This window comes from Scardinius erythrophthalmus (genome assembly GCF_964197995.2).
Source record: "Scardinius erythrophthalmus genome assembly, chromosome: 5".
NCBI classification, from domain to species: domain Eukaryota; kingdom Metazoa; phylum Chordata; class Actinopteri; order Cypriniformes; family Leuciscidae; genus Scardinius; species Scardinius erythrophthalmus.
The window spans coordinates 30,984,348-31,011,074 of record NC_138225.1 but is presented as its reverse complement, the minus strand read 5'-3'; the positions used below and the strand labels follow the sequence as shown (position 1 = coordinate 31,011,074).

The window sequence follows — 26,727 nt, the reverse complement described above, 5'->3', positions numbered from 1 at the left end:
ATTCATTAAATGGTAAAAGTTCATATTTCTTGCTCTCTTTTTTACCTACCGACACAGATATAAATAAATAAATAAATAAACATTTTAGCACTAATGCATCAAATAAAGATGAAATATAAATATTAAGGGAGGTTGAATATCAGCCAAACTGGGAGGAGCAAGAGCAAGTTGCTGTAATGAAGTCAAGTTACTTTTATTTTTATAGCGCTTTATATAATACAGATTGTTTCAAAGCAGCTTTATAGCAGGAAAATAACAATTCAATGACGCAAAGTTTGGCTGTAAAGCAGCTCTGCAGAAAACAGTGATGTCATCATCCAGCTCAGTTCAGTTCTCATCCAATAGTGTCAGTGCAGTCAAATTAATAATATTGTTGAATATTAAGTGTCCCCAACTAAGCAAGCCAGAGGCGACAGTGGCAAGGAACCCAAACTCATCAGGTGACAGATTGTAAAAAAAAAAAACAAGCTCAGTCGGGGGACCAGTCCTCTTCTGGCCAAACAAAGTAACAAGACATCCAAATTTCCAAGTCTTATGGGTTGGGAATGTCATGAGGTTAAGTAATGTAATTTTTGTCGTAAATTGTCTCTTTAATTGTTGCTTTTGTAAAAAAAAAAAAAAAAAAAATCTCACGCTGAACTGTATTTTATTTAGAATGTCCTTTTACATAAAATTGACATGACATTAAATATAACTGTGGCTCATTAATCTGAATCGGTTTTAGAAATTAAAGCCTCCCACAATATAGCAATTTTGAGCCTGAAGGTAGTATGTGGAGCTGGAAAATGAATTGGGAGCACAGGTTATACTTTTATATGAATACCATGTGCAGCACCAGGGTAGGGCTCTTAAGCAATTTAATGTTGCAATAAAATGTTTGCCTGAGTGCAATAATTGAGTTCCATAGAGAAGTCTGTATGGACATCCTTTGTGAAAAAACTTCAATGAAGAAAATTTTCTTTGCATTTAATTCAGTTTTATGACACACTTAAAGCCTCAGTGCTCCAGGACACATATCCCAGCATACATTTGATATCAGGCTTCATATAATACATTTAGTAGATTTATTAAATGTTTAATACTGTGATTAGCTGTTGCTATTTTCGCAAACAGATTTTAGTCCTTTTAATTTGTTTAGAATTATAATCACATATTTTCACTGTAATGAGTCTTGTAAGGGCTTAGTAGAGTAAAAGGGAAAATGTGAGTTCACAAAAGCAAACCTAAAAAGTACTCTCAAGAGACAGCGTGGTGTTTATTACTTTCTTTATTTCTATGTGCTCCCCATAACAAAAACAGCCTCAGTAGTGTACACTTCCATTACAACTAAGAAAAGTACAAATTAAAACAAAAAAAAATGACTGCAAGCAACTGAAAGTGTCTTTGTAAGCCAGAACAATAATTAATACCTAAATGGACATAGAATTGTGAGGATAAACATGATTTATCATTTTGTGTTGGGTGTCTGTCTGTGGCTTAGGGATTGTCAATTTAGCTTAAACTATTTCACATTGTTTTGTGTTTCTGAAAGCTAGTCGATTTGATCAGAAACCAAATCATTTATTAGCAGAAAGTGAACAATATTTTTTTTTGTGATACACACGTTCACCTCAGCGTTCGTCGGCTGAATGAAGTTCAAAGACAACTGATACTATCTTTATGCAACTGCACCTATTGTCTATTCTAGAGGATCAAAATCCACAATAAGTTTGCTTTTTTATGTTTTATTAAAGCTACGAATTAACTGTAAAAACAGTTTCGTGTAGGATTGGGGAATTTTTTATGGTGAAGGGCAATGAATCACTGTAAATTACAGTTTTGTTTATGATTTTCTCCACATTATTTCTATTCTAAAATGGCTGTGAAACAGCTTTCCCTTATTATAACATCTCAAAAATTGAGCATGTGTCTTATATCTAAAATGCCAGTTAAAACAACAACAAAAAAGGCTATTCATAATGCTACTTTTGTTACTTTAGTGAGCAACTCTTATAACTCAATGGGAGCTTGTGTTTTTTTCTGAAGTAACAGAGAATGAGTAACACTTAAGACATGATATTGAACTTTGAATCTCAATAAATACTCTAAAGTTCTCAATGGTATATACAATAGCTTTACAGTGGCACACAGGTGAAAGTGTGTGTATGGTTATGAACAGCTGAACTCCACTGATAGATTAACTGGTCTCCTTGGTATTGCAGTCAGATGCATTGTGGTTGAGATTTAACCCTTGATTATAAAAAATAAATAGCTTTCCTCTCCCTCAGACAAGAGATATCGTGTGCAGTTTAAGATCTCCAGAAAGTCCAGCTTTACTTCTTCAAAATCCCACCTGAAACATCCAATTAATTTCACAACATATATGATGGGTCTCCTATATCAGCTGCTTGATGACGTTCACACTCAGTTTTATCATTGGCTAAAAAAAATGAAAAGGTGAATACATACTAAGACACAATAGGCGAAATCTAAGAGGCATGTGTCAAAGAGAAGCCTCAACATCATGGGTAAACATTTTAGCGGAAAATAAATTCTTTAGGAGGAAAACAACGTTTTTATTTGATGAGAATTTCATTTGATCGATGACTTGCTGAGAGGCTGATTCATGAGTGACAGAAATGCTTTTGGAACCAAAAGTTGATATTTTATGGCAATTTTAATGCTTTTTCACTGATGTTTTTCCTTTGGCTCACACCGTTTTGGAATACATATTCTTCAGTGCTTAAATCATGACTGAAAGCACATTTGCTAAAATATTATTTAAGTGTTCTTAACATTAAAAGCACCGATAATGGTCTTTAAAATCCTCAGCTTGTATTTTTTTTTTTTAAATAATACTGACATTTTCCATATACAGTATTTACAGGAATGTTCATAAATATTATTTGGTCAAACAAGTTTGGAGCTGTTCAAAATAAAACTGTATAGATTGTGAAGTTTGATGCAACTACAAGCATTTCCTCACGAGCACCACCGGAGTCTCTTCACGTATGCAAACCAAACCTCCATAGACCAGGCTGCTGAGAGAATCATCATAAAAAAGTCTTTGGCACATTCCCCTTCACAACAGTGTGTGACTGACAAGTGTGTTCTAAAAACAAATACTGCTGGCGAGGGAACTGAGAACATTGAAAGTGAACCAGCACTTTACTCTCTCTTGCTTTCAAATATCTTAAGGAAGATCTGAAGGGAATGATGAATGTTAAAGATCTATATCTACAACAAACAAATAAAAGAGAGAGAGAGAGAGAGCGAGTCCAGAGGAAAAAAAAGAGACAAACTAGCCTTCATCTCTCCACCTCGGATGATGCTGTTGGCCACTGAGTCTCTTGGAAACTTTCCAGCAGCCATGGTGCATCTTTAGCGGCGTTCTCGTTCCACGAGCTATGGATCGTCATTGCAGGCAGATTTCTCGCGCCAGGTTTGAGGCGCTTTTGAGTCTTGCTGTTCTCGGTATTGGGTTTGCGAGGTGGGGGGGTGGCGGTCTTCTTGGCAAATTGGCCTTGTGACGAGGATCCCCGCTGATGCTGCTGAGGGCCTTTCAGTGTTCCATTAATGGCTGAGGTTGAAAGCATCTCCAGAAATTGAGAGGCTGAACCGAAGCGAAGTTCCTCTTCTGTCTCAGCAGCTTCGTGCAGAAGAGGAGAAAAAGTGCCACTTCGCTTACTGCAGGATTCACAGCAGAGCTTGTTGTAACCTGGTATCGAGCAATAACGAGCCAGAACCTCCATCTGACAGAAAATAGACTTGTCTCCTCCGCATGGCTCATCTGTCAGAGAAGCAGAATGCTTTTATTCGGTGCTGTTTTAAGCAGTTTTTCACAGAAGATTTTCACATTTCAGCTTTTTTAAATATTCAGGGCCATTATATCATCAATATTACCCAATACAGCAGGAACAATCTCTTTACATACAGTACAGTAAAATGTGCTGCCCATGCAGAATTATGTCAGTATTTCACCCAATTCATAGCTTTGACCACAATGGAAGTTCACCCAAAAGTTGACCAAAAAGCTGACCCTCAAGCCATTCCAAGCCAGTAGCCTTCTGCCTTTTGTGTTTCACATCAGTATGACAAATCAGTATGACTTTCTGCCCTTTGTTTTGTGTGTTTTTTTTTTCAACCAGTATCCTGGTCATTCTTTTTGTCAAGTCTGATGTTGCACATCCCAGTTTCCATGTCCAAAAATGAATATACAATCCCAGTATGCTGTATTACTACTGAAGAATCATGATGCTAACCTTTATCTCCACCAAAATCTCAGTTGGCCAAACAATGATTCATCTTTTCTGAATCGTTAAAATATTGGTGTCTGGGATGCCATGAGCCTAGAGACTAGTGTGCATTAAGTATTTTTTTTTAAATTATGATATGAATGAATAGCGCTCATAAACAGCTGCTGAGATTGTATTCTCACTTGAAACAGAGTTGACCCAGAAACAGTATCAAACTGTTTCAAACATATCAAAACTTAGCAAGTGGATACTGAGGTTGTCATGTTCTAAAAATGAAAAAGTGAATAATAAAAATATACAAAAATGTGAATACCACTTATTCACTTATTTCATAAAATCTTCTTAAACCAAACAATAGTTAAGTGTATGATTTTCAGACTGAAATTTAAAATGTTATTCACTTATAATCTTAAAAATCACTTAGATCTTCGTGAGTGAATTAATCCTTTGAGTTGGATCTTTTCAATAAATCAGTTAAGTCATTTCACAAAATGTTGCACGAATCGAACAGTGTGTTCAAATCAAAAAATGGTGCTTTTGCATCCTTTTTGAAACTTAAAAAGTCCTCATTTGTTGCATTGTATTAAACTGTCATCAGCTGTGTTCCAAAGAAGAAATAAATTCATACAGGTTTGTTACGGCATGAGGGTGATTAACTCTTTTAAAAGTGAAATATGTTCATTTTGACTGATTTTGAGGTTTTCACAAAAATGAGTTCATTAAGCCTTAAAGGAGAACTCCGGTCAATTTTAACATTGAGCTCATTTTTTTGTAAATTTGGAGTGCTGTCAATACAGAGAACAATGACAAAAATCGGTGTTGCCTACACCGTGTTATCCTCTTTTTAAAATTTGCACCCTGTTGACTTCAATGGGGCAAGTTTTAAACCTGCTTTTAGCCTCTTAACATCCTTGATGTGTCATTACAAGTGCACAGCTAATGTGAGTGATTCCTTCAGAGTGATCACGGGTGAATCTGACTGCAGTAGATGTGAAAGATATTAATAAAAATTATGTTATTTCAGCCAGCGCAAATACCTGTATTTACATCCTGTTTTGGTCGAAGTCCATAGTAATCGATTGTCGAGTTCACACGCATAGGTTTAGTTACCTATGATCACGCGCGTGAACTCGACAATCGATTACTATGGACTTCGACCGAAAACAGGCTGTAAATACAGGTATGTGCGCTGGCTGAAATAACATAATTTTTATTAATATCTTTCACATCTACTGCAGTCAGATTCACCCGTGATCACTCTGAAGGAATCACTCACATTAGCTGTGCACTTGTAATGACACATCAAGGATGTTAAGAGGCTAAAAGCTGGTTTAAAACTTGCCTCATTGAAGTCAACAGGGTGCAAATTTTAAAAAGAGGATAACATGGTGTAGGCAACACCGATTTTTGTCGTTGTTCTCTGTACTGACAGCACTCCAAATTTACAAAAAAAAATGAGCTCAATGTTAAAATTGACCGGAGTTCTCCTTTAAGCTTCCTAAATCATTAGCTCACGCAAATGTAAACAAAATGATCTTACTCGCGCTAACTGACAGATCCGAAGCGTGCGCACAAAGATGCCTCTCAGACAGCACATGATCCCGATATAAATGTATACACAGAATTACTGTATTTCAAAATATCTGTCTTGGCGAGTATTCACGCAAACATTATATGTTATGTCTTAAATGAACGTTTGGTTAAGTGTTGGGGAAAAACATCTGATGTGTAACATTATATTAGATCCGTGCATTACAGTAGGTCTTAATATACAGGCTGTCTGTCTCAATGTTAAACAAACAAATTGTGGTATCATGGAAAAGTTTAATATATAGTTGTCCTATAGATAAGGGTTTTAACCCTGGTGTATGCCAAATTTGGTGGTATTGTGGAATTTTAATGCATGGTTGCTAAGTGATTGTTTTCTTTTCACAAAATTGACTTTTTGACTATCACATTTAAATAGGTGTAGCTCTGTAATTTTTGTTTCATTCCAACAAATCATACATCATTTAAAAGTATTATTTTAATGATAATGTAGAGAGAATGTGAAAATAACAATACATTTTTTTTTGCTCATTGACTCTTTTTGCTGGGTCACTTATGCATATTGTAAAGTAACACGATCATCGACATTAAACAGCATATAAATCAATACTGCCTAATGTTACCAAATAAAATGTCGACCCAGGACTGTGCAAGCCCTGGAGTTGTTGATGGATGCGATCTAATCCAATTTTGATCATTGTTCTGAATATGATCTGGATGTAGTCTTTGGCAAAAATGTGTTTTTGCTCAAAATGTTTTTTTTTTTATTAAACTTAACCACATTCAAGTGTTGATAAAAAAAAAAAAAAATCAATTATGCTAGAATTTTTGTTGTTGTTGTTGTGGTTTTTTAAAAGTAGAGGCTCTGTTCTTTCTTTTGATATATTGCATGTCCCGATATTCATACAACAAAATATTCTGGAGGCCATGAAACTTCTGTGATAATGATAAAAAATTCTGGTACTGGCTGAAAAAAACGCTGACGGGGAAAAGAGTTAAATGATGACAGAATGTCATTTTTTTGGGTGAACTATCCATTTTGTCTTGATAATTAGTGATGTAACTGTTGATTATGTAATTCTGAAGCCAATATCAAACTCAGAGGTCTGCCAGTGATGTGGCCTGGCAAGTCATATGCATTTTAATTGACGCTTATGTGTGGGTGACTCGGATTTGTGTCATTTTCTTATCCCCTCAGCTTTACTGTATTGTTCCTTCCTCCTCTCACTGTCCTATTCAATACAAAAGTAAAAGCACACAAAAAATGGTCCTCAGTAAAAAAGGCCATGAGGTCTTTTAATTAATGAAAGTCATAAAAGAGCCATTCCAGTTTCTGAAGTTGGATTATGGACAATTTGTCATTGTAACTAACCACCAACTGTTTCACAGATGAAAAGAAAATGCCTCCAGCTCCCTAAGGAGTCCCGCTTTATATGAAGCTGAAAAGGTAAGCAGTGTGCCGCAAGTGTCAGTTGTAAAGGGTAGGTCTTTTATTAACCTTCCACTGAGATGGATGTCATCCAGGTGCAGCTTAAGCCATTAAACAGGAATTACGGGGAGCGTCATGCAAGCGGATACATAAAGAAAGTGCTATTCACAGTAAATGTGTGCTGAAATTTATTTTGGATTTTTACCTCGTATCCATGTAGTCAAGACACACTGTGTTCTAACAAATAATGCTGACCAGCTGAGTGTTACTCATAAAAGATTGGAGGAAACATACTGAGAGCAGTTCTCTTGAACAAAGTCAAGCTTTTATGTTTTTAAGAAACTGTGATTTTCTGTGCTGTAGGCAGTGCACATCACAACAGACAATCATGTTGCATAAAACACAAAGATAAATGTATAATTTCAAACTCATGGGGTGCGAAAAAGCAAAAGACTGGGTATTGGGAGAAATGCAAAAAAGTACATTATTTAACAAAACGCTGCCAAAACCTCATGTTCAGTTTAAGCTTGAGGGCATTGCGTGGATAATTAAAAGCTTTCTCGCACGTAAAATGCTTGTCTAAATAAAAGCTCTCAACAGACAAGTGAGATGAGGTAAACAAGCTTCACCAGAGAGCAGTTGAGAAGTTCATAGACCACAAAAGCATTCTGGGAAATTCAATGGGGTTAAGGGCACCATGAATAATGTCATCAATGCAGATGAATTTGTTCATTGTGAAATATTTTCTATTCTCTTTCAATATGCTTTCTTTTGTTGAAAGAACATGAACAGGTCAGCCATTCAAGACCCCATAAAATCTTCATCCCTGTGCTGAAGCGTTTCCTGTTGAAACCAATTTCCTGCTTTGGGTTGCAGAATTTGTAATGATGTGTCTGTGTCATCTTACCATGACAGGGTCCTGGCCTGCAGGGTCTGTGTGACTCAGGCTTCTCACCGGTGCATTGATCTCCAATGCGACATGTGACCAGGCGTCGCGCCACACCCTCCCCACAGGACACTGAGCACTGAGAGATAAGGAGGATGATGGTAACCACAGAAAAATACACATGGTTTCAAACATCTAACACTGTCCTAAACAAGCACAATGCAATTTTATCTGTCCACATAGGACTTTTCACACTTGAAATAGTTAATCCTGGGTCTTTTTAAGACTGGCAAAAGGGAATCCTTTGTTATCTTTATGTTTCACATTGCTCATAATTTACCTGGGGTTAATTAACAGTTGATATTTAGCATTCATAAAATTACGTTTCACACTGTAGATTCCTAAACCCTGGGTAAAAGTCCTTATTTACATATTTGCTGTGTCAGTGTTACTGATTGGATGATTGTGAATACAATTTGTTTACGTAAAGGCTCTAGCATTGCGCATCCTCATGTTATATATTGCAGACTGTACTATCAAGTTTATCCTGAATGTACTTTTCGGACTTTATAGGTGAAAATCTAATGATTTCTTCTTTACTCCATTTGTTGCATTTTCTATCAGCATTTGACATTTTCCCACTCAAACGCTGAAACTACTGTTTCTGTCAGGATCACTATCGTCAAATATGATTGACAGTTAGCATACAGTTTGGATTGGTGGTATGGTTCTGTTCTGGGCAAGAACTTCCTGTGCATCCATGCAGCCTAGCATTGATAAGAGCAGGGAGAGCAGCAATAACCTCCAACCTCCAATTTCTCCAGACGTTTCTTGACCCTCCCAAAAAACATTCCTTGGATGTGGCAAACACGTTCTTCAAATAAGACTGATTTCACACTGATTTCAAGCCCAATTGAAAAATGCTTGCATTCATTTAGTATTTCTTTTACACATTTACATAGTGTTTCTTTCTACTGAGCTTTGCAAAATATAATTGAGCATTTTGGGGAAGTGAGAAGATTGGTTCCTTTCAAAAACCTCGACAACCAGTGCTTTTGTATTGATAGCCTCAAAACATCATGTGACCTAAGAAAAATTTACCTCTGACCAGGCCCCGGTCCTCCATTGGGCTGGGCAGGGTATTCTGTTGCATGCCCTCCTGATCTCAGGCTTTTCCCCACTGCAGTATTTGCTGTGGATGGAGCGGTTAGTGCCTTCGTGAAGGAACTGGACACAGCGCACAGTGCGGATTTGGTATCCCAAGCTCCCACAGGTTTTAGCACAATGTTCCCACTCCTCTGTGATCCATCTGTCAGAAGACAAATGAAATATGGTTCAATCCACTTGTTGTGACATATCGAATACTGTTTCCAGATCCAGGCCTCCCATTTTCTCAACAGCTGTTTATGAGCACTGTTCATTCATAGCACACCTTTAAGCTAAGCTTTTAAAAACTCACAGTGTCTAAGCTCACGGCGTCCTGGACACCAATATTTTAACAATTCGGAAAAGATGAATAACTGTGTGACCAATTTAGATTTTGATATGGAGATAAAGGTTAGGATCATGATTTTTTTAGTTGCACTATAGCACACCACAAGCATATTTTAGCATATTTTGTTGTTTGCTTTTGGGATCTGATAGATTGTTTGGACCCAGAAATGGTGATGTGTGATGCCAAACTAAACATTAGGATAAATGGACATAATTGAGATATGACATATGGTCTGGACATGTGCATGTGTCCACAGACCAACAACTGAACAATTATAAAATATTACAGAAGAAACATATCCTGTATAAACATCCCCTTGGTCTACCTTGGACAGATTGACAAACTTGATTGCAAGATGTATTGTTTATGTATTTATAGGTTTATGTTCAATGTTATGGCTTTTTTGACTTTAGAATTTTTTATTACGTCTATTTGATGGTTTCATCTGTCATGATCATGTAATGTCTTCACAGTATGTAGGGCTTTGATATATTAATTCCAATTAATTAATCAGCAAATCATTATCACAAATTAATAATAATAATAATAATAATAATAATAATAATAAAAAAATGTATCTGTGAGGGCACAAAACGCAGTCTTTAATCATAATTCTAAGGGGAAACTCAGGACAATACAAACATGTCAAAGCATTAACAGTACCGGACAAAGAACTAAGGGCTTAAATACACAGGGATAGTTAATTAACCAGAACAGAAACATGTGCAGGATTAATCAGAAAATAATGACAAAGGAATACAGGAAAAACTGGAGCAATGAAACTAAACAGACATTGACATAACCCTAACATTACCTTCACAGTGATTAATTGAATCTTTATACTTCAGGAATTCAAATGATACTTTCAGGCCAACTCAAAACTATTATATGTATTGGTGAATTGGTGGCAATAATAAGATAAGATAAGATAAGATAATCCTTTATTCGTCCCACAGTGGGGAAATTTCAGTGTTACAGCAGCAAAAATTTAGAAATAAAAATAAATAAATACAAATAAATAAAAAAGAGAATATACACATACTATAATAATAACAGTATATACAGTATATACACAGTATAATGTATAAATACAAAAAGGGGGTGGGTCTACTGGGAACAGCTTTGGTTGTAGAATCTAACAGCAGCAGGGAGAAAAGACTTTCTGTACCGCTCCTTCAGACACTTAGGATGTATCAGTCTGTGACTGAAGGAGCTGCTCAGTGATGTAACGGTTACATACAGGGGGTGAGAGGCATTCTGCAGCAATGACGATAGTTTTGCTACCATCCTCCTTTCTCCCACCTCCTGTACAGTATCCAGGGGAATCCCCAGGACTGAGCTGGCCTTCCTGATCAACTTGTCTAGTCTCTTCCTGTCTGCAGTAGAGATGCTGCTGCCCCAGCAGACCACTCCATAGAATATGGCTGAGGCCACTACAGAGTCAAAAAAAGTCTTCAGTAGCTCTCCTTGCACTCCAAAAGACCTTAATCTCCTCAACAGAAAGAGTCTGCTCTGCCCTTTTTTATAAATTGCCTCAGTGTTGTTTGTCCAGTCCAGTTTGTTGTTTAGGTGAACACCCAGGTATTTATAAGAGTCCACTCTCCCAATGTCCTTTCCCTGAATGTTCACTGGTGATAAAGTTTGTTTGTGCCTACGGAAATCCACTACCAGTTCTTTCGTTTTCCCTGCATTTATCTGGAGGCAGCTCCGTTGGCACCAGTCCACAAAGCTCTGAACAAGTCCTCTGTACTCCCTGTCATCATCATCCGTAATCAGACCGACGATGGCAGAGTCATCAGAGAACTTCTGTAGATGACAGGTTGCTGAGCTGAACATGAAGTCTGCCGTGTAGATGGTGAAGAGAAACGGGGCAAGAACCGTACCCTGCGGGGCTCCAGTGTTACAGACAATCATGTCAGACTCACAGCCACGAGTCCTCACATACTGTGGTCGGTCTGTGAGGTAGTCCAGAATCCAGGCAGACAGATGATGGTCCACTCCCATGCACACCATCTTATCCCTCAGGAGCGCAGGTTGGATAGTGTTAAAAGCACTAGAGAAGTCAAAGAACATGACTCTCACAGTGCTCCCAGCCTTTTCCAGGTGTGAAATAGCCCGATTTAGGAGGAAGATAATTGCATCTTCCACTCCAATGCCAGGTTGATAGGCAAACTGAAGTGGATCCATTGATGGACTCACCAGAGGTCGGAGATGAGTAAGCACCAGCCTCTCCAATGTTTTCATCAGATGCGAGGTCAGTGCTACTGGTCGATAGTCTCCGAAGTCTTTTGGGCGCGACGTCTTCGGAACAGGCACCACACAGGATGTTTTCCATATCTGTGGCACTTTTCCCAGCTTCAGGCTAAGGTCAAATATGTACAGCAATATGCCGCACAGCTGGTCTGCACAGGTCTTAAGGAGCCTGGAGCTGATACCTTCTGGGCCTGCAGCCTTCCTCGCCTTAATCTTCCTGAGCTTCATTCTCACCTGAGCTTCTGTAAGGGGCAGTGTGTATTGGATGGAGTGTTGACTGGAGGGAATCGACAGGGGGGAGAAGTTAGGTGTATTGTGTATTGTCTGCGAGCTGATGGCTGTGCAGAGAGAGGTGGGGCTGGAGCTGCCTGCTGTGTAGGCAGAGAGTGGTGATTGCAGCAGGGGGGACTGGATGGGGGCAGGGGAGGGTAGCTGATCGAATCTGTTAAAAAATAGATTGAGATCATTCACCCACTTCTGGTCACCCTCAGCCTGGAAACTGGACTCCTTATGACCCGTGATGGTTTTGAGCCCCTTCCACACACCGATGACATTGTTCTGCTGTAGCTGATCCTCCATCCTCCTCTTGTAGCATGCTTTTCCCTCCCTTATCTTCTTTCTCAGTTCTCTCTGGACAGTTTTCAGCTCTTCTTTGTTTCCTGATCCAAACACCCTCTTCTTCTCTTTAAGTAGAGTCTTATAATTAATTATAAAATAATTCGTATGAATTTGTATGATCTAAGTAGTACATCGTCATACAATACATTTATATAGCATAGTTTTCAGATGAATGCCATTATAAAAATGTATATGAAATCGCCACCTCGTAAAATAATATAATAACGTTTACTCATGAGAGGTTGGAAAAAATATATAAAGACAATTGCTAAGTACATTAAAATGTTAATCATTCTGATTGAAAAAAAAAAAATCTCAACAGTTTTCAATTATCCTTATCTGCCTATCATTCACAGGTCTGTCCCACTATTTCAGGACGATAAAACTGCACAACACATTAAACAGCTCCTTAAACAGCAGGAGCTTCCATCCATTATTCCTTGTCTCAAGACAGACCAGCTGCTAACAAATCTGTGTCGGATAAAATGATTCATGTGGACTATTTAGCAATCAGAATGTGATCAGAGCATGAAAATATTTGGTCTGATTGACTAAAGTTGGACACATCTGAAGCTTCTTCATAAACCTCAAGACCAATCATGCAGCCATTGAAAATATATCCAGGGCAAATAATATAGACAATAAACAGCCACATGGCATGGAAGTCAGCATGGTCAGTTACAAGCAGTTGAAAAAAAAAAAAAAATGAAATATATGTGAGGAAGTCAATGGTCATTATTTAAAGGATGTAATTAGAAGCTAAAATATGTGAGACATACAAAACAAGGTTTTCAACATTTACAACCTAGAACCATTATTAATAATTGAGCACCAATAATAATTGATTATAATTGAGAACAAAAGCAGCATTTTACAATGATTTCTGAAGTATCATGTGAGATTGAAGCCTGGAGGAGTAGATTTAGAATCATAGCATCGTAGAAATAATTTACATTTTAAATTATTATTAAAACAGAAAAGAGTTATTTTATATTGTAATAATATTTCACAATATTACTGTTTTTTACTGTATTTCTGATCAAATAAATACAGCCTTGGTGAGCATAAGTTCTTTCAAAAACATAAAAACAATCTTAATGTTTCCAAACTTTTGACCAATGCTGTATATTCCCCAACCCTTGCATGTTTATTAAATATTTCAGTAAATTTAATTGATGCTTTTAGCAATATGAGATGATTATTCTTAGTTGCTTTTCACACATTTTACACCAAAAAAAGCGTAATAGTAGGGCGGCAGAGGAAACTGAAATGGCCACCACCTACAGAGACAGCTTCAAGAATGAGGAAGATGAAAAATGAGGAAAAAACTAAATTAGGGCAAGCGAACGCAAAGGGAAGGAAAAAAAAGGAAATGCAGGAAGAACTGTAGGCGCAATCTCATCCTCCACAGATGTGAAGGGAGGAGGAGCCCTGGAGACTGATGGGCACACAGAGGAAATATCAGAATCGAAATAGGAAGGCGTCACAGCCGCTGAATCTCCAGCAACAGATCATCTTGTGGAAAATGAAATGATTCTGAAGCAGCTCCAGTAGTTTAACATTCCCACATTAACATTTCAACTTTTTTTTTTTTTTTTTTTTAACCCAAAACATCATCTGTAGTGCACATTTAAGGAAACCATTTATGCTATCTGCATTCAATTTCAAAACTATTAAGATATATAAATGAATCATCATGCCTCGATCTGCAATTAGTTTTCTTTCTTGTGCCACATTAGGAGGATAATCTTTGAGAAAGTCTAAGGCTGAATTACAGTTATGTGGCGTTCCTCTCAGCAGAAGTGTACAATGTGACGTGGGAGATTGAACAATTATCACATGTTAGGGGCTAATTTATGCTATATTAAATAGCATAAATAATTTATGCATAGGAGCTATATTAAATAATTACTATATTAAATAATTACTAGGGGCTATATTAAATTATTTATTTATTATTTATTTATATTTATAAAAACATTTTGTGTCATCAAAACTAACTGTCCCAGTCTCTTGTAAAAAATGTGTGGCCCATGCATTTTTCAGTTATAGTCCTACAGTAAAACAAGGAAGGAAAGAAAGTAAATTACATCATATAAGTCAAAGCCATTCATATTTTGTGCACATGAAACCATTGATCAAATGACTGGGATGGATGGGAAAATTTAAATGTAGATATAAATCAAACAGTAAGACATTTATCTACAGTTCATCTGTACACCTTCACCACCTTCACCACAACATACAGGGATGAGATGCCAGTCAGCTACACGTGTCAGTCAGTCAGTCAGCAAACTTCTAACTTAAGATCTAGGTACACACGAATAAAAACTGTTTTTAGAACTGTATTCATCCAAAATAAAGGACGTATCATGTAAACACAACACATGGGTTGTGTAGTGTATTTTACAACATTTTACAAGATTAAAGTTAATCTGGAAATATTAACCTACGTATAGGTAAAAAAATATAAATCAACCCATTAAGATGAAATAAAATGAACTCAACATGTTTTAGAGTGTAATTCAATTGTAAGACAGGTAAAAATATAATTTTCATTTACGGACTAAGTCTCATAAAAAAAAAAAGTGTCAATAAAATAAACAGCTGGGTCTTTTGTGAAAATACTTTCATGGTTATGAACAGCAGAAACTGCAGAGCACAAAGAACATCTGCTGCCATGGCTCCTTTCTAATGGACATTTATATATTCTCATGACTGGTATTTCATTCAAGTACTATGGCTGATAAAAGCAGAAAGACTGCTTGAGAAAACACTTACAACTTGAGAGATTTTAAAGGTTTTTCTTTAAGAACAATTCAAACGTCAAAGAATTTCCTCAAAAAATGCGAAGGGTGAAGAGAAAAGTGGGATTGCGATGCTCAGAAATGCCTTCTAATTCTAAGATAAACATGCTGCATGTAGACCCTACACTATGTATTTAAATGAAAAATATGTTTGTTTGTTTTTTGTGCGGATATGATGTACACTCAGTAGCACACTGTGTAGGTTGATTCAGCAGAATACAGAAGGGTCTTAATAATTATTATATGCGCAGTCCTTATGTTAATCATAAAAGTAGGTCATGGACATGCTCGATAAAAACAAAACAAAAGCTGCTGCAGATTCATCAGTGATTTATTTATTATTTGTGACCCTGGACCACAAAAGCAGTCACATGGGTCAATTTTCTGAAATTGAGATTTATACATGAATAAATAAGCTTTCAATTGATGTATGGTTGGTTAGGATAGGACAATATTTGGCCGAGATAAAACTATTTGAATATCTGGAATCTGAGGGTACAAAAAAATCTAAACATTGAGAAAATCGTCTTTAAAGTTCTCCATTTATGTCGCGATGGTGCTGGATTCACTCACAAAAATAAATGTTTTATATATTTATGCTAGGAAATTTACTAAATATCTTTATGGAACATGATCTTTACTTAATATCCTCATGATTTTTGGCATAAAAGAAAAATCAATAATTTTGACCCATACAATGTATTGTTGGCTATTGCCACAAATATACCCGTGCGACATGTGACTGGTTTTGTGATCCAGGGTCACATTTGTGGAAGAAATATTTTCATCTCAGTTGAAAATTTGTCAAGGCTACACATTCAGTAAAAACTACAGGCTGAGAGGCAGTCTATTTCCAGAAATTAAACATGCATGCACAATCCCACTCTGCAATTTCTTCTTAGCCTCTGACGAGAAATAAATGAAGCAAGACATCCCTATGATATAACGCAATCAAAACCCATCTCTGAGCTCTCCGAGCTACATTGGTGAAGCATGAGTGCATATACATTACTTAGTGTAGTTTAGATTGAGTTAAATGCCATGAAAATCACATATTGTACCATGACACGCTCATGACATTCTAGCTTTCAGTTGAGGTAAAAGGACTACAGTTATTGTGCGTAGGGTTAAAAAAAAATCGAAATTGAACTTACTGTGGTTGAGTGCAGTCTTGTAAGTTACACATTCTGCGAATAGGTTTGGGTTTCTTGTTGATGTCACAGTAGCCTCTGTGCACCATTTTGCTGTCACCTTTTTTACGACACCCATATTTGGTGTATTGGAATCCTGAAGAGTGAATAAAATGAAAGAACGGAAAGAAACATGACGTGTAATGTCTTCAGTAACTTTTGAAAAATCTGGCCTGGCAGAACAAAATCTCTCATACACCTCAATAGACTTAACCACGATGCTGTTTATTGGGTGTCACAATTATTCGTTAATTAAAAATGAATAAACAAATTATTAATAGTATTTTTAATGAATTATATATAAATTCCTAGGTTATGTCAAAATTATGAAGTTGTATGACACTGATTTTAATTACTGGATACAGTCGAGAAGGTCAAGACTTCTGATGTGGGACAGGCCAAACATTTTAAGGGTGATCTCATACATCAGACATTTGATGTGATTAAAACTAGCTACTTTTTTAATTATAAGGTTAATTGTCTGTTTGATAATAGTTTAACATATCCAATGTTGCTGACAACAAAACAACCATGGGATTTGTGTCTCTAATGCTTACCAAAAAAAAAAATCTAAATAAAAAAAGAAACAAAACACAAAGTGCATATTACCAAATGTGAAACTGGCTGTTGAAAGAGGCAGAGTAGCACCAGGAAAAATATTTGAGTAACCTAAATAAGCTGAAAGATCATACTAATGGAAAGTTACCTCCAGCACAAGGTCTTGAACATTGGGACCAGCTTTTAAGCGCCCATTCATATGTGTCCTCCTGAATGACATTATTGTTGTTAAGGGGCACAGAATCTTCATGGATGATGTATTTATACATCAGTGTGGACCTCGTCTCATTGTCTTTAGGTATAATCTAATGGAGATGGAAAAACAATAGGATAAAAGTTTCAGAAATCGCAAAGTGATATTTACAAGCATTTGATTATGTACGCAGGGATATAGCATGTGTTCATGCATATGTAAGAGTATGCAGATTAATGTGTTGGCCTACTCAAGGATCTGTTTAATTACATTTGAAAACTAAACGAGCATGACCAGCCTAACTCCACACGCTTGTGGAGTCGTTTCAAGGACGACTCATTTTGCATATGTTTTCTGTTCTACCAGCAATTACATGCATACTTCATAAATTCATATTCTAATAGTGATTCTTATTTTCTTAATATGCCTGCAACCTGATTTAAAAATGAGTGTGCAAGTCAGAGATTAGCATTCAGCATGTGCAATTTTAAACTTATTCAAAGTAATTTTTGCATTTTGTGATGGTGAGAAAAAGGTGGTGAACTCATTAAAATGATATCCCTTCCTGTATTCATTTTGCCAAAATTTGAGGTAGTAGTAACTAAGAACAGGTTGTGATTGAAGACATTGAACAGTGTATTTTGTATTGAATAAATTCCAATTTGTCATTGCAAATTGGAATACTAACTGTACAGCATTTGTATGAATCACGCACTGATCAGAAACAAGTCTCTATGTGTAAATGTCACAATGTCATTACTAAAATTCATTATTCTGGCCTGTATAAATCCACAATGTCCAAACGGAGAACATTCTGTTTTTTTTCTTTTCTATGCACGCAAGGCTAAAAACACATCTAAAATTCTGTATGCAACTTTTATCTTTTTGGCTGATGTTCATGAATTCACCTGGCAGAGAACAGTTAATACAGGTGTAAATGGAAGGATATCAAAGAAAGGAATCACAGCATTTAAATAATTTGTAGCAGAACCACATACTTCATTTGAACAATGACATTTGGTGGTAGAAATATCAGTTGTTGTTGTTTTTTTGCAACCTGAGGACCCAGATGACTTATGGTCATTAAATATCTGATGTATTATGGACTTTAGTAATACATTTTACATGAAAATGTCAATGTGTCTATCCATGAGCTTGTGCTTTACAGAAAGTAGGTCATGCCACAAAAAAAAAAAAAGATCCTATTCAAGTGGGATTTTAAATCTGAAGTAGAAGAACTGTTGTGCTTTGACAAGTCAAAGCCTTCAACTTAATCTGGCTGAAGTGTTGTGGCATGAGTTAATGTGAGACTGCTAAATTATAAGTTTGGCCAGAAATAAGACTGTAAAGTGTTCTGTGTTGCTATACATCATCTTACCATCCAAATATTAGTGGCCCCTTTTTAACATTAAATCTTCAAAATGTCCAAGTTATGCTCTCAGCATCCATCACATTCAGAACAGTGAATTAAGACATCTACAAAAGATGTCATGATTAAGTTTGATATATCATGATTAAGAAAACTTTTTTTTTCTGACCACTCCTCATGGCAAATAAAAAATGTAATGTATTTTTAAAAAATGTATTTAATAACTCAATAGTTTCTCTTAGACATAAATGTGATTGAATGGAGAGCTTCTGCATAAATCATCTGGCCTATGCTATTCACATAATTGTTCTATGGTACTTTATTGCTGTATATTCTTCGTGTATGGCACAGGTGTCAAACTCAGTTCCTGGAGGGCCACAGCCCTACAGAGTTTTATTCCAACCCTGCTTCAACACACACACCTGCAGTTTTCAAATAAGCCTGAAGGACTTGATTAGCTGATCAGGTGTGTTTAATTAGGGTTGAAGCTAAACTCTGCAAGGCTGTGGCCCTCCAGGAACTGAGTTTGACAGCCCTGGTGTATGGCCTCAATTGTCTATTATTTTTACTCATTTTGTCGATTTATTTTTGCCCTTTAGAGTTAATATTTTTTATTTATATTTAGGGATTTAATAGATGCCTTTTTTTTAATTTTTTTTATTTAACCTTTATTTAACCAGGAAGAGACTCATTGAGATTAAAAATCTCTTTTTCAAGAGTGTCCTGGCCAAGACAGGCAGCAGTACTATACCACACATACAGTACATACAAAAATATACAAAAAGACTAGAAACATGAAACAACTAACACAGCAAATCTTTCAAAGTCAACTACAATCCTAAAAACACTTTAGGTAAAACATCTGCAGTCAAATGTGGCTGCCTCCATGTCAATCAACAACCTCTTAAAAGCGACCAATGAGACGAGCTCGGTAAGTTTCATGGATTTCTGTAAATTAACTGATTATCCAAATCAATGCCAACATTGCATTTAAGGTATACATTTTATGCAAACCCATGACTTTGATGATACTAGTAGGGGTGTCGAAATTAATAATTTCTACGATGCATCGCGATGCAGACGAGGACGATTCGGTATCGGTTCATAACCGAGTCTACTCGGCGGGACGCGAGTGCGAGTAATTAAAAATGCTCCAACTATTTTAAAAGCCTACATCTGGGCACATTTCAGCTTTTATGAACAACCCGGTAAGCACGACCTGGAGAAGACACACGCTGTGTGTAAATCATGTCACGCACAAATAAAATATGCAGGGGGTAATACCACTAACTTGAGAAACCACATCAGCCTTTTTCACCCTGAGCTGTTAACGGCCCGGGAAGGGAGACACGGTTCTCTGCACCAAGTGGAGTTAGGGCACAGTTGCATAGTAACGGCTCGCTCCACTGGTGGGATACGCGTGTAACCCTTAGCCGCCCCGCCATAAAGGGTGGTGAGGGAGTAGGTGCCAACGGGACGGTTTCTGGCAGTAAAAGGTGCCGTCCACGCTCCAGTGAGCTCCTCATGCACCTCCGGGAAGAAAGGCACCGGGTTGAAAGGTTGCTAAGAACCAGCGCACGCCACCCCGAGATACCAATCGTCCAGCCTCGGGGGGTCGGGACACGGTTGAGGGTTCCACACGAGCCCAATCCTGTTGGCGGCCTGGGAAAGCATGACCATCATCTCCGGGTCCGACTCGGGGCACCGAATCGTCATCCGCAGAGAAGTCTGACCCACCCTCCGATGCAGCGATCGACATCTGTTCATCATGGGGAGCGCCGAAGGAAACGACTGGTACACAACTCGTGGATCCAGCACGTTCCGTTGGCGGCTCTACTGGCTACGGAGCGTGGGAGGGATGAGGGTTCCTAGGGGGTTGGTTCCCTGAAGGAAGTGCACTCACCGTGATCCTCAGGTCACCCGTACCACCGCCTGAAGTAACCTTTGGAGGAGGGTTAGATCGCGGCGGAGGCGCAGGGACACTGCCTCAGCGTGTTCAATGCCCAGACATGCGATACAGTGCTCGTGACCATCCCGTGATCCCAGGCAACGACCGCATCCAGAAACACACAGGTAGAGTGACATATTTAAAAAGACGCGCACTACCCGTGTAAGCTCTTTTAGGGACTGCTCTCCTTGGTGCTGAAGCACGCAGGGGAACGGTCGCAGTGAACATGGACAGGAATGTGCACCTGTCGTGCGATGTCTCTCTCGCTGGCGATCTTACCAGCCGTAAAAACAGCCATTCAGCGCTCTCACGGCGCACCTTACCAACTGTAAAAAAAACTTTTTTGGTAGTTAGTACTTATGTGAATTTATATGTCTGAAACCTAAAATAAACATTATTTGGTTGAAAACACTGAAAAGTTATGATATATGACAGCTCTGAGCGTGCCTGTCTCTGGCTCAGCGCCAGCCAATGCACGAAAGCACATTTGAATTTAGCAGTTGATCACATGATGCACTGACCGTTCTAATCACACCGATGTGATCGTACGCTCCAGGGACCAGCCTAGACTGATCACACTGGTGTGATCGTATGTGCGAAAGGGTTAAACCGAGGGGTGTACTATCTACGTTTCTTGAAAACAACATCATGAAAGCTCCTGCCGAGCCTCTCCACACGATGCTGAACTCAGAGTCCTAGGGAGCTACTAACACACAGCTGTTATGAGTTTATACACTTACTAACAGCTGAGGCGCTTACTGTACAGGAGGCCTAGTTCTTAGAGGGCCAACTACTCACAAAAGCGCAAATATTTGTATAAATATTTTTTAGGGGACTCCAGGGAGCAACATTCTCACAGAATAACTCTCTAAGGAGAGGAGTAACATTAGCTCAACCTGAGAATGTTAAATGTTCAGTAAGCAGGTCGTTAAGCTCTATGTGCACTCTCACCAGAGTGACCCTGACCACAGATTTTTACTCTGCTCAAAGACACATAGTGTTGCCACAGGGCTATGGGGAGCGGAGGCCTCAGCAGAAAGGCTATAACAGAGGAGGAGGGCTGCCACACTCCCACCAATGAGGTTTTGCACAATGATTTCACATGGAAGAAAAGTTTAGATGTATGTATATCCTGCTAGCCTAGAGAGTGAGGGGTTTAGAACAGCTCTCTGTTTTTAACCCTTTTAAACCGGCTGTGTCATCGCTGACACATACCAGCAAGCTGTATTCATTTTACCGTAACTCTTCAACCATTTGCACTATCATTCAAATTGCCCCTGACAGTAGACAGCATGCACTTTTTGGCAATATAGGCCTTTCCGTCAGCAAATGACAGCAGCTTTCTGGCAGAGCGGGAAGGAAGGATTTGAATAGAGAGATACAAAGCATGGAAGGTTAGAGTGTTTTGGATTGCTTAAAATAATAAAAGAGATTAACAAATACAAGGCGAATGAAGTGGTAGACAGTAGAAAAGGGGATTGGGATGATTTTTGATGAAACTTGGGAGGCGGATGGCCGTTACTCTTTCATGCAACTTAGCATGTGGTGTGTACATGCGTACGTGTGTGTGCCTATGTATGCATGCATTTGTATATGTGTGCGTGTATGAAAAAAAGTGTCCTAAATGAAAACTCTGCAACCCAGTGTCACAAAAAAGACTTTATATGTATTATACTGTAGGTCATGTTTCAACTTTAAAGTATTAGTTTCTTTCGTTCGTGATTTTTCTGTTTTTTTTTCTAAATAAGAATCAGTAAATGTATTGTTTTTTTTTTTTGTTTTTTTTTGTCTATTTAAATTCTATTTACAAACTCACCACACACAGTAATGACCAATAACTGTAATTTGTTGAAAGCCTATTTTTTCTGAAAAAGATGACACCATGCACATGAAGATAGCACATTGTTTTAGAATTGTACAGTCAAAAAAACTAAATATGTGAAAAACACCTATTTTAGCTTCAGGTTCTAAAGGGTTAAGAGAGAGAGTGGCCTCTTCTCAACTCTACTTGCAAAAAGACAAAGCTGTTTGCATGAAGCTCTAATGGACGGAGGCCTCAGCATGATGACTCTCGCATGAGAGGAAGCCTACAACAACATTATGGGACTAATAAACTCATAATCACTCTGTCAACGCTCTAGAGAGCAGAGGCCTCCGAAGAAAACTCTCTGTGATGATAGGAAGCCTAGCCATGCCCCTAGACCCACAGGGAAGCTGTGCTACTTTAATATCCCCTTAAACTGAATTTTTTTTTTATCTCTGGTAATGAAAGACTCAGAATTAAAACTCTCAGATTTTTAAACGGATTTTAAAACGAAGGCCGAATACTAGATGGCAGGGCTGGAGCTCTCAGCGTCAATGTCTCCCCCATTTGAAAGATAGCTCGCAAATGTCTCTTCAATGGGGGGCATCGACACGTACTCGTGCTCTCGCATTCCCTTCACATTCGCATAATTGTAATGTCAGAAGTGGTGAATGCGAGAGGAGTATGGGTTCTTCCATGCCTTTTCAGTCATCGGGAGCTGGTGGATTATGGCCAGTGAGAAAGCGCTCATCAAGTCTTCTACGAGCGACTTCCCCTCTGGTAGCGTATTACAGCTGAATTACTTGTATGAGGACAACCTTTCAATGGATTTATCATCGGACGTGAAAATGCTAGCATCATAAAACATCTGTGAGTGAGCTTTTTCTTTTTTTAAACGTATTTTTCTATGCATTCAAAATCAATTTTAAACTTAACAGAGCAGTTTGTAATGAATTAAATACAATCTGAAGCTCTTGTACTGCCTGTACTATGGAGGGAGCATATGTATAAATAACAGAGTAATCTGCATACATGTGTAATTTTGCTTGGATATGCCTCTGTAGCATCCCTCTCCACCTGGAATAGGTTTGCTTCCCCAGTGTTAACAACTCTGGTCATGACTGTAAAAGAAAATAGGAAGACAGCCGAAGCACTCTTCCTGTGATGTATCATATCTAGGAACAGCAGACTCCATGGTAAGCTCTGTCCCTTCCACCCCGTAGACATGGAGGACTAAGATTTTGGGCTTACTTGGGGCACTGGGTAGTTTATGACTTTACAAGAACAGTTGCTAAAATGGCACGTTCAGCTTGCTAGCATCTGCATCTCCAACACTTGAAACAGTTCAGAGGTTGTGGCACTTTCCATAAGACCCCATTTGTCAGTTTTTCGCCATAATGTTGAACGTGACTGACAGATGGGGAACATCACGTAACTCTCGTTCACTGAGCGAGGGAACGGAGATGTTATGATGTCCATCCTGCCACAATCGTGAACCACCCCGCTGAATGGCCGGGATCCTGTCTCGGCTCCGAAGCATAAACCTCAATGAGTGCCATCTTATTTACCCAAATGTATGGGGGAGTGGCTGGGCATGCAAATTCCACTCACCAATTCCATTGGCCATTTTTCTAAAACTCAAAGGTGATAGGGGCTCCCAAGTGACACCCCATTTGTCAGTCTTTCAACAAAACATCTCCGTTTCCCCCATCAGGGAACGAGGGTTACGACAGTAACCAAGACATTCCTAGCTTATAGGGGTACCTTTAGGGCCATGCATGGCGCTTGACTATGCTTTAGTTTTTGATATATTGGAAGTGAGAATGGGCTGGAAAAGGAGATGCTTACATTTTAAAAAATATGTATATTACAATTATTTTTAGGGATGCCCGATAATATATATTGTGGCCAATAAGGATTTTTTTTTATGGCCGATATTAAAATTATAATAAAATGTCTCATAATAAAATAATACTTTTTAAATGTTTTAAATGTATTAAATTTATATTGTCTTGTCTAAGTAAAACATTTTTTAAATACAGAAACTAAAATCAATCATTTTAAATGCTACAGGTAAATTTAAAGGCATCACAACATTAGAATGTACAGTATTAAAATGGATATTCATTTTGAGATTTGATAAATAATAACTGTTAATAATCATATCACATTAAGCTTCAAATTAGATTATGGAAAGTTTATTTACCAGAACAACAATTGCATCATGTAGTGGACCATCAGTGTGGAGAGTCTCGACATCATCCTCGATGAGGTAGTCCCACTCCACTCCTATTTCAATGAAGCGGCGAGATCTCGCATCTTCTCCTTTGCCATTGAGAATGTAATGTCCTGTCGCTTGGTTTTTGATCGCTGCATTCAGAGATTAATTACAACTCTTCATAAGTTCAGGGATAAGAGGTTAACAGAAGGATCTGAATCAAACTGAAAGTTAATGTTAATTTAAGCTATTGCATCAGCCATCAAAACAGACGTTTTGATGTGCACATGTCAGGAAAATCACCATTGCTACCAGTCATCAAATGTCACTTGTGAAAAAAGGTTTGATGCAATGAAGTCAAAATTTACCTTTGATTTCCTATATGTTTAGTGTGATAAAATTGTGTTTATTTTTGGCAGAGGAAAAAAAGGGCTGAATATCAACAAAATGTTAACTTTAAAAAGGATAATTCCCCCAAGCATGGACATTTCTTCTGTGGAATTAAAAAAGGTTTTGCTCTTCTATACAACAAAAATGATATATAAAATGAATAATAAATTTAAATAAAGGTTATTTACAAAATCTGAAAATCATGGTCACCATTCAGCTTGGTCACATGTGATTTTCGCAAAAAATGTCACTTTTTTTTTTTAATCAATTTTTTGTTTTGTGTGAATTATGCCTTTAAATAAAAAAATATATATATATTTTCTTCAGGCCATTTGATGACTGAAAAATAGACCAATCTTAATAGATCAGAATAAATGCTAAAGGTGTTAATAAAAAAACTAATCAGAGCAAGCAAGGATGCTACTGATGGGAACTCACATATTATACTTTTTTTTTTTTTTCAGAACCCTGAGGCCTATGCTTAGACAGCTAACTCTGATTTATTAATTTAACAGACTGGTGAACAAAAGATTTCCAGCATCTTCCCGTAATCTAACTCTTCTGTTTGATGTAAATTGCTAAGATTTAGCATTTTGGCATGCAAAGGAATTTAAATAGTGTAATCAGTTAAGCTAAATATATGGATAACTGAAATTTGTATCAATTAGCTATTAAGCACCCCTAAAGGAAAGTATTATTGAAACAAAAACATTACCTTTGTAAGGTTAACTGGGGCAGTAAAGATAGGCATTGAACTACTTACTGTATCTTGGTAATTAAAATAAGGTTAGGTTTAATTAAAAGTTCAACTACCAAGGAGTAATATTTAAAGTCCTATAGTCCTTTCAAGAAGCACTTTCAAGAAGGGGAATATTCTTAGAATAAAAGCGACTTCAATTCAATTCATTCAATTATGTGCATTACAATGTGATAATTGCTGTCTGCATGGGCATCTGCAAATGAATAGAATGAATAAAAAGGGTCAATAAATAATTTTGTCTTTCCCTCTTTTAACCCTGTGTACAGTTTAAAAAGGCTATGTGAAGCCAGTACTGTTACAGTTCAGATACAAAAAAATGAAACCTTAATTAAGATAGGGCCTAAAAAAACTGTTACAGTTCAGATACAAAAAAAATGAAACCTTTATTTAGATAGGGCCTAAAAAAAAAAAAAAACACTGACATTCAAAACACTGACATATCTTTTCAATGCTATTCAATTCACAAAGCATAAAAATGCAATGCCTTAATGCTCATATTTTTATGGAAAACAGAACTCCTCCCCTGAGGAGGGAACATAGATGTTACGTCAGTGACTGACGAATGGGAGTTTCGCTTAGAAGCCTATCACCTTCGAGTTCTTACAAAACGAGCCAATGGAAAAACAATGCCATGGGTCTGCGGAATTTGCATAGCGCAACTCCGCGCCACCGCGTGGGTATAAAAGGAGCAGCGCGGCAATCTCGCATTATGTTATGCTGAGGAACCGAGACTGAACTCCTGGCTGTTCCAGCGGTACAATGGTTGTGGCAGGGGGACGCAAGATCTCCGTTCCCTCCTCAGGGAACGAGGGTTACATACGTAACCGAGACGTTCCCTTTCGTTCAGTCACTCCGAGTTACGTCAGTGACTGATGAATGGGGGTCCCAATTCAATCACGCCACAGCGGCTGTCTTCCAGTGCCCTGCACAAGTCTGAACTCCCTGTCATGAGACTAGCATGGACGAAGGGCTAGGTTTAATGCAAGAATACCAAGGTACACTGGGTGGAATATGCCAGGTGGAATA

At 37.8% G+C, this 26,727-nt stretch overlaps 1 protein-coding gene across 1 annotated transcript in view; it reads right to left on the bottom strand.

Annotated features, from left to right (window-relative positions):
* Positions 1–1,249: 1,249 nt before the first annotated feature.
* Positions 1,250–26,727, bottom strand: part of adamts3 (ADAM metallopeptidase with thrombospondin type 1 motif, 3) — a 133,040-nt gene continuing 107,562 nt past the window's right edge. The window contains exons 17-22 of the mRNA XM_081366561.1: positions 24,540–24,703; positions 17,168–17,324; positions 16,426–16,558; positions 9,200–9,407; positions 8,120–8,237; positions 1,250–3,769 (exon numbers count right to left, since the gene is read on the bottom strand). Of these exons, the coding sequence (XP_081222687.1) occupies positions 3,288–3,769; positions 8,120–8,237; positions 9,200–9,407; positions 16,426–16,558; positions 17,168–17,324; positions 24,540–24,703 (1,262 nt within the window). The 3' untranslated portion in view covers positions 1,250–3,287. The remainder of the gene's footprint in view (positions 3,770–8,119; positions 8,238–9,199; positions 9,408–16,425; positions 16,559–17,167; positions 17,325–24,539; positions 24,704–26,727) is intronic.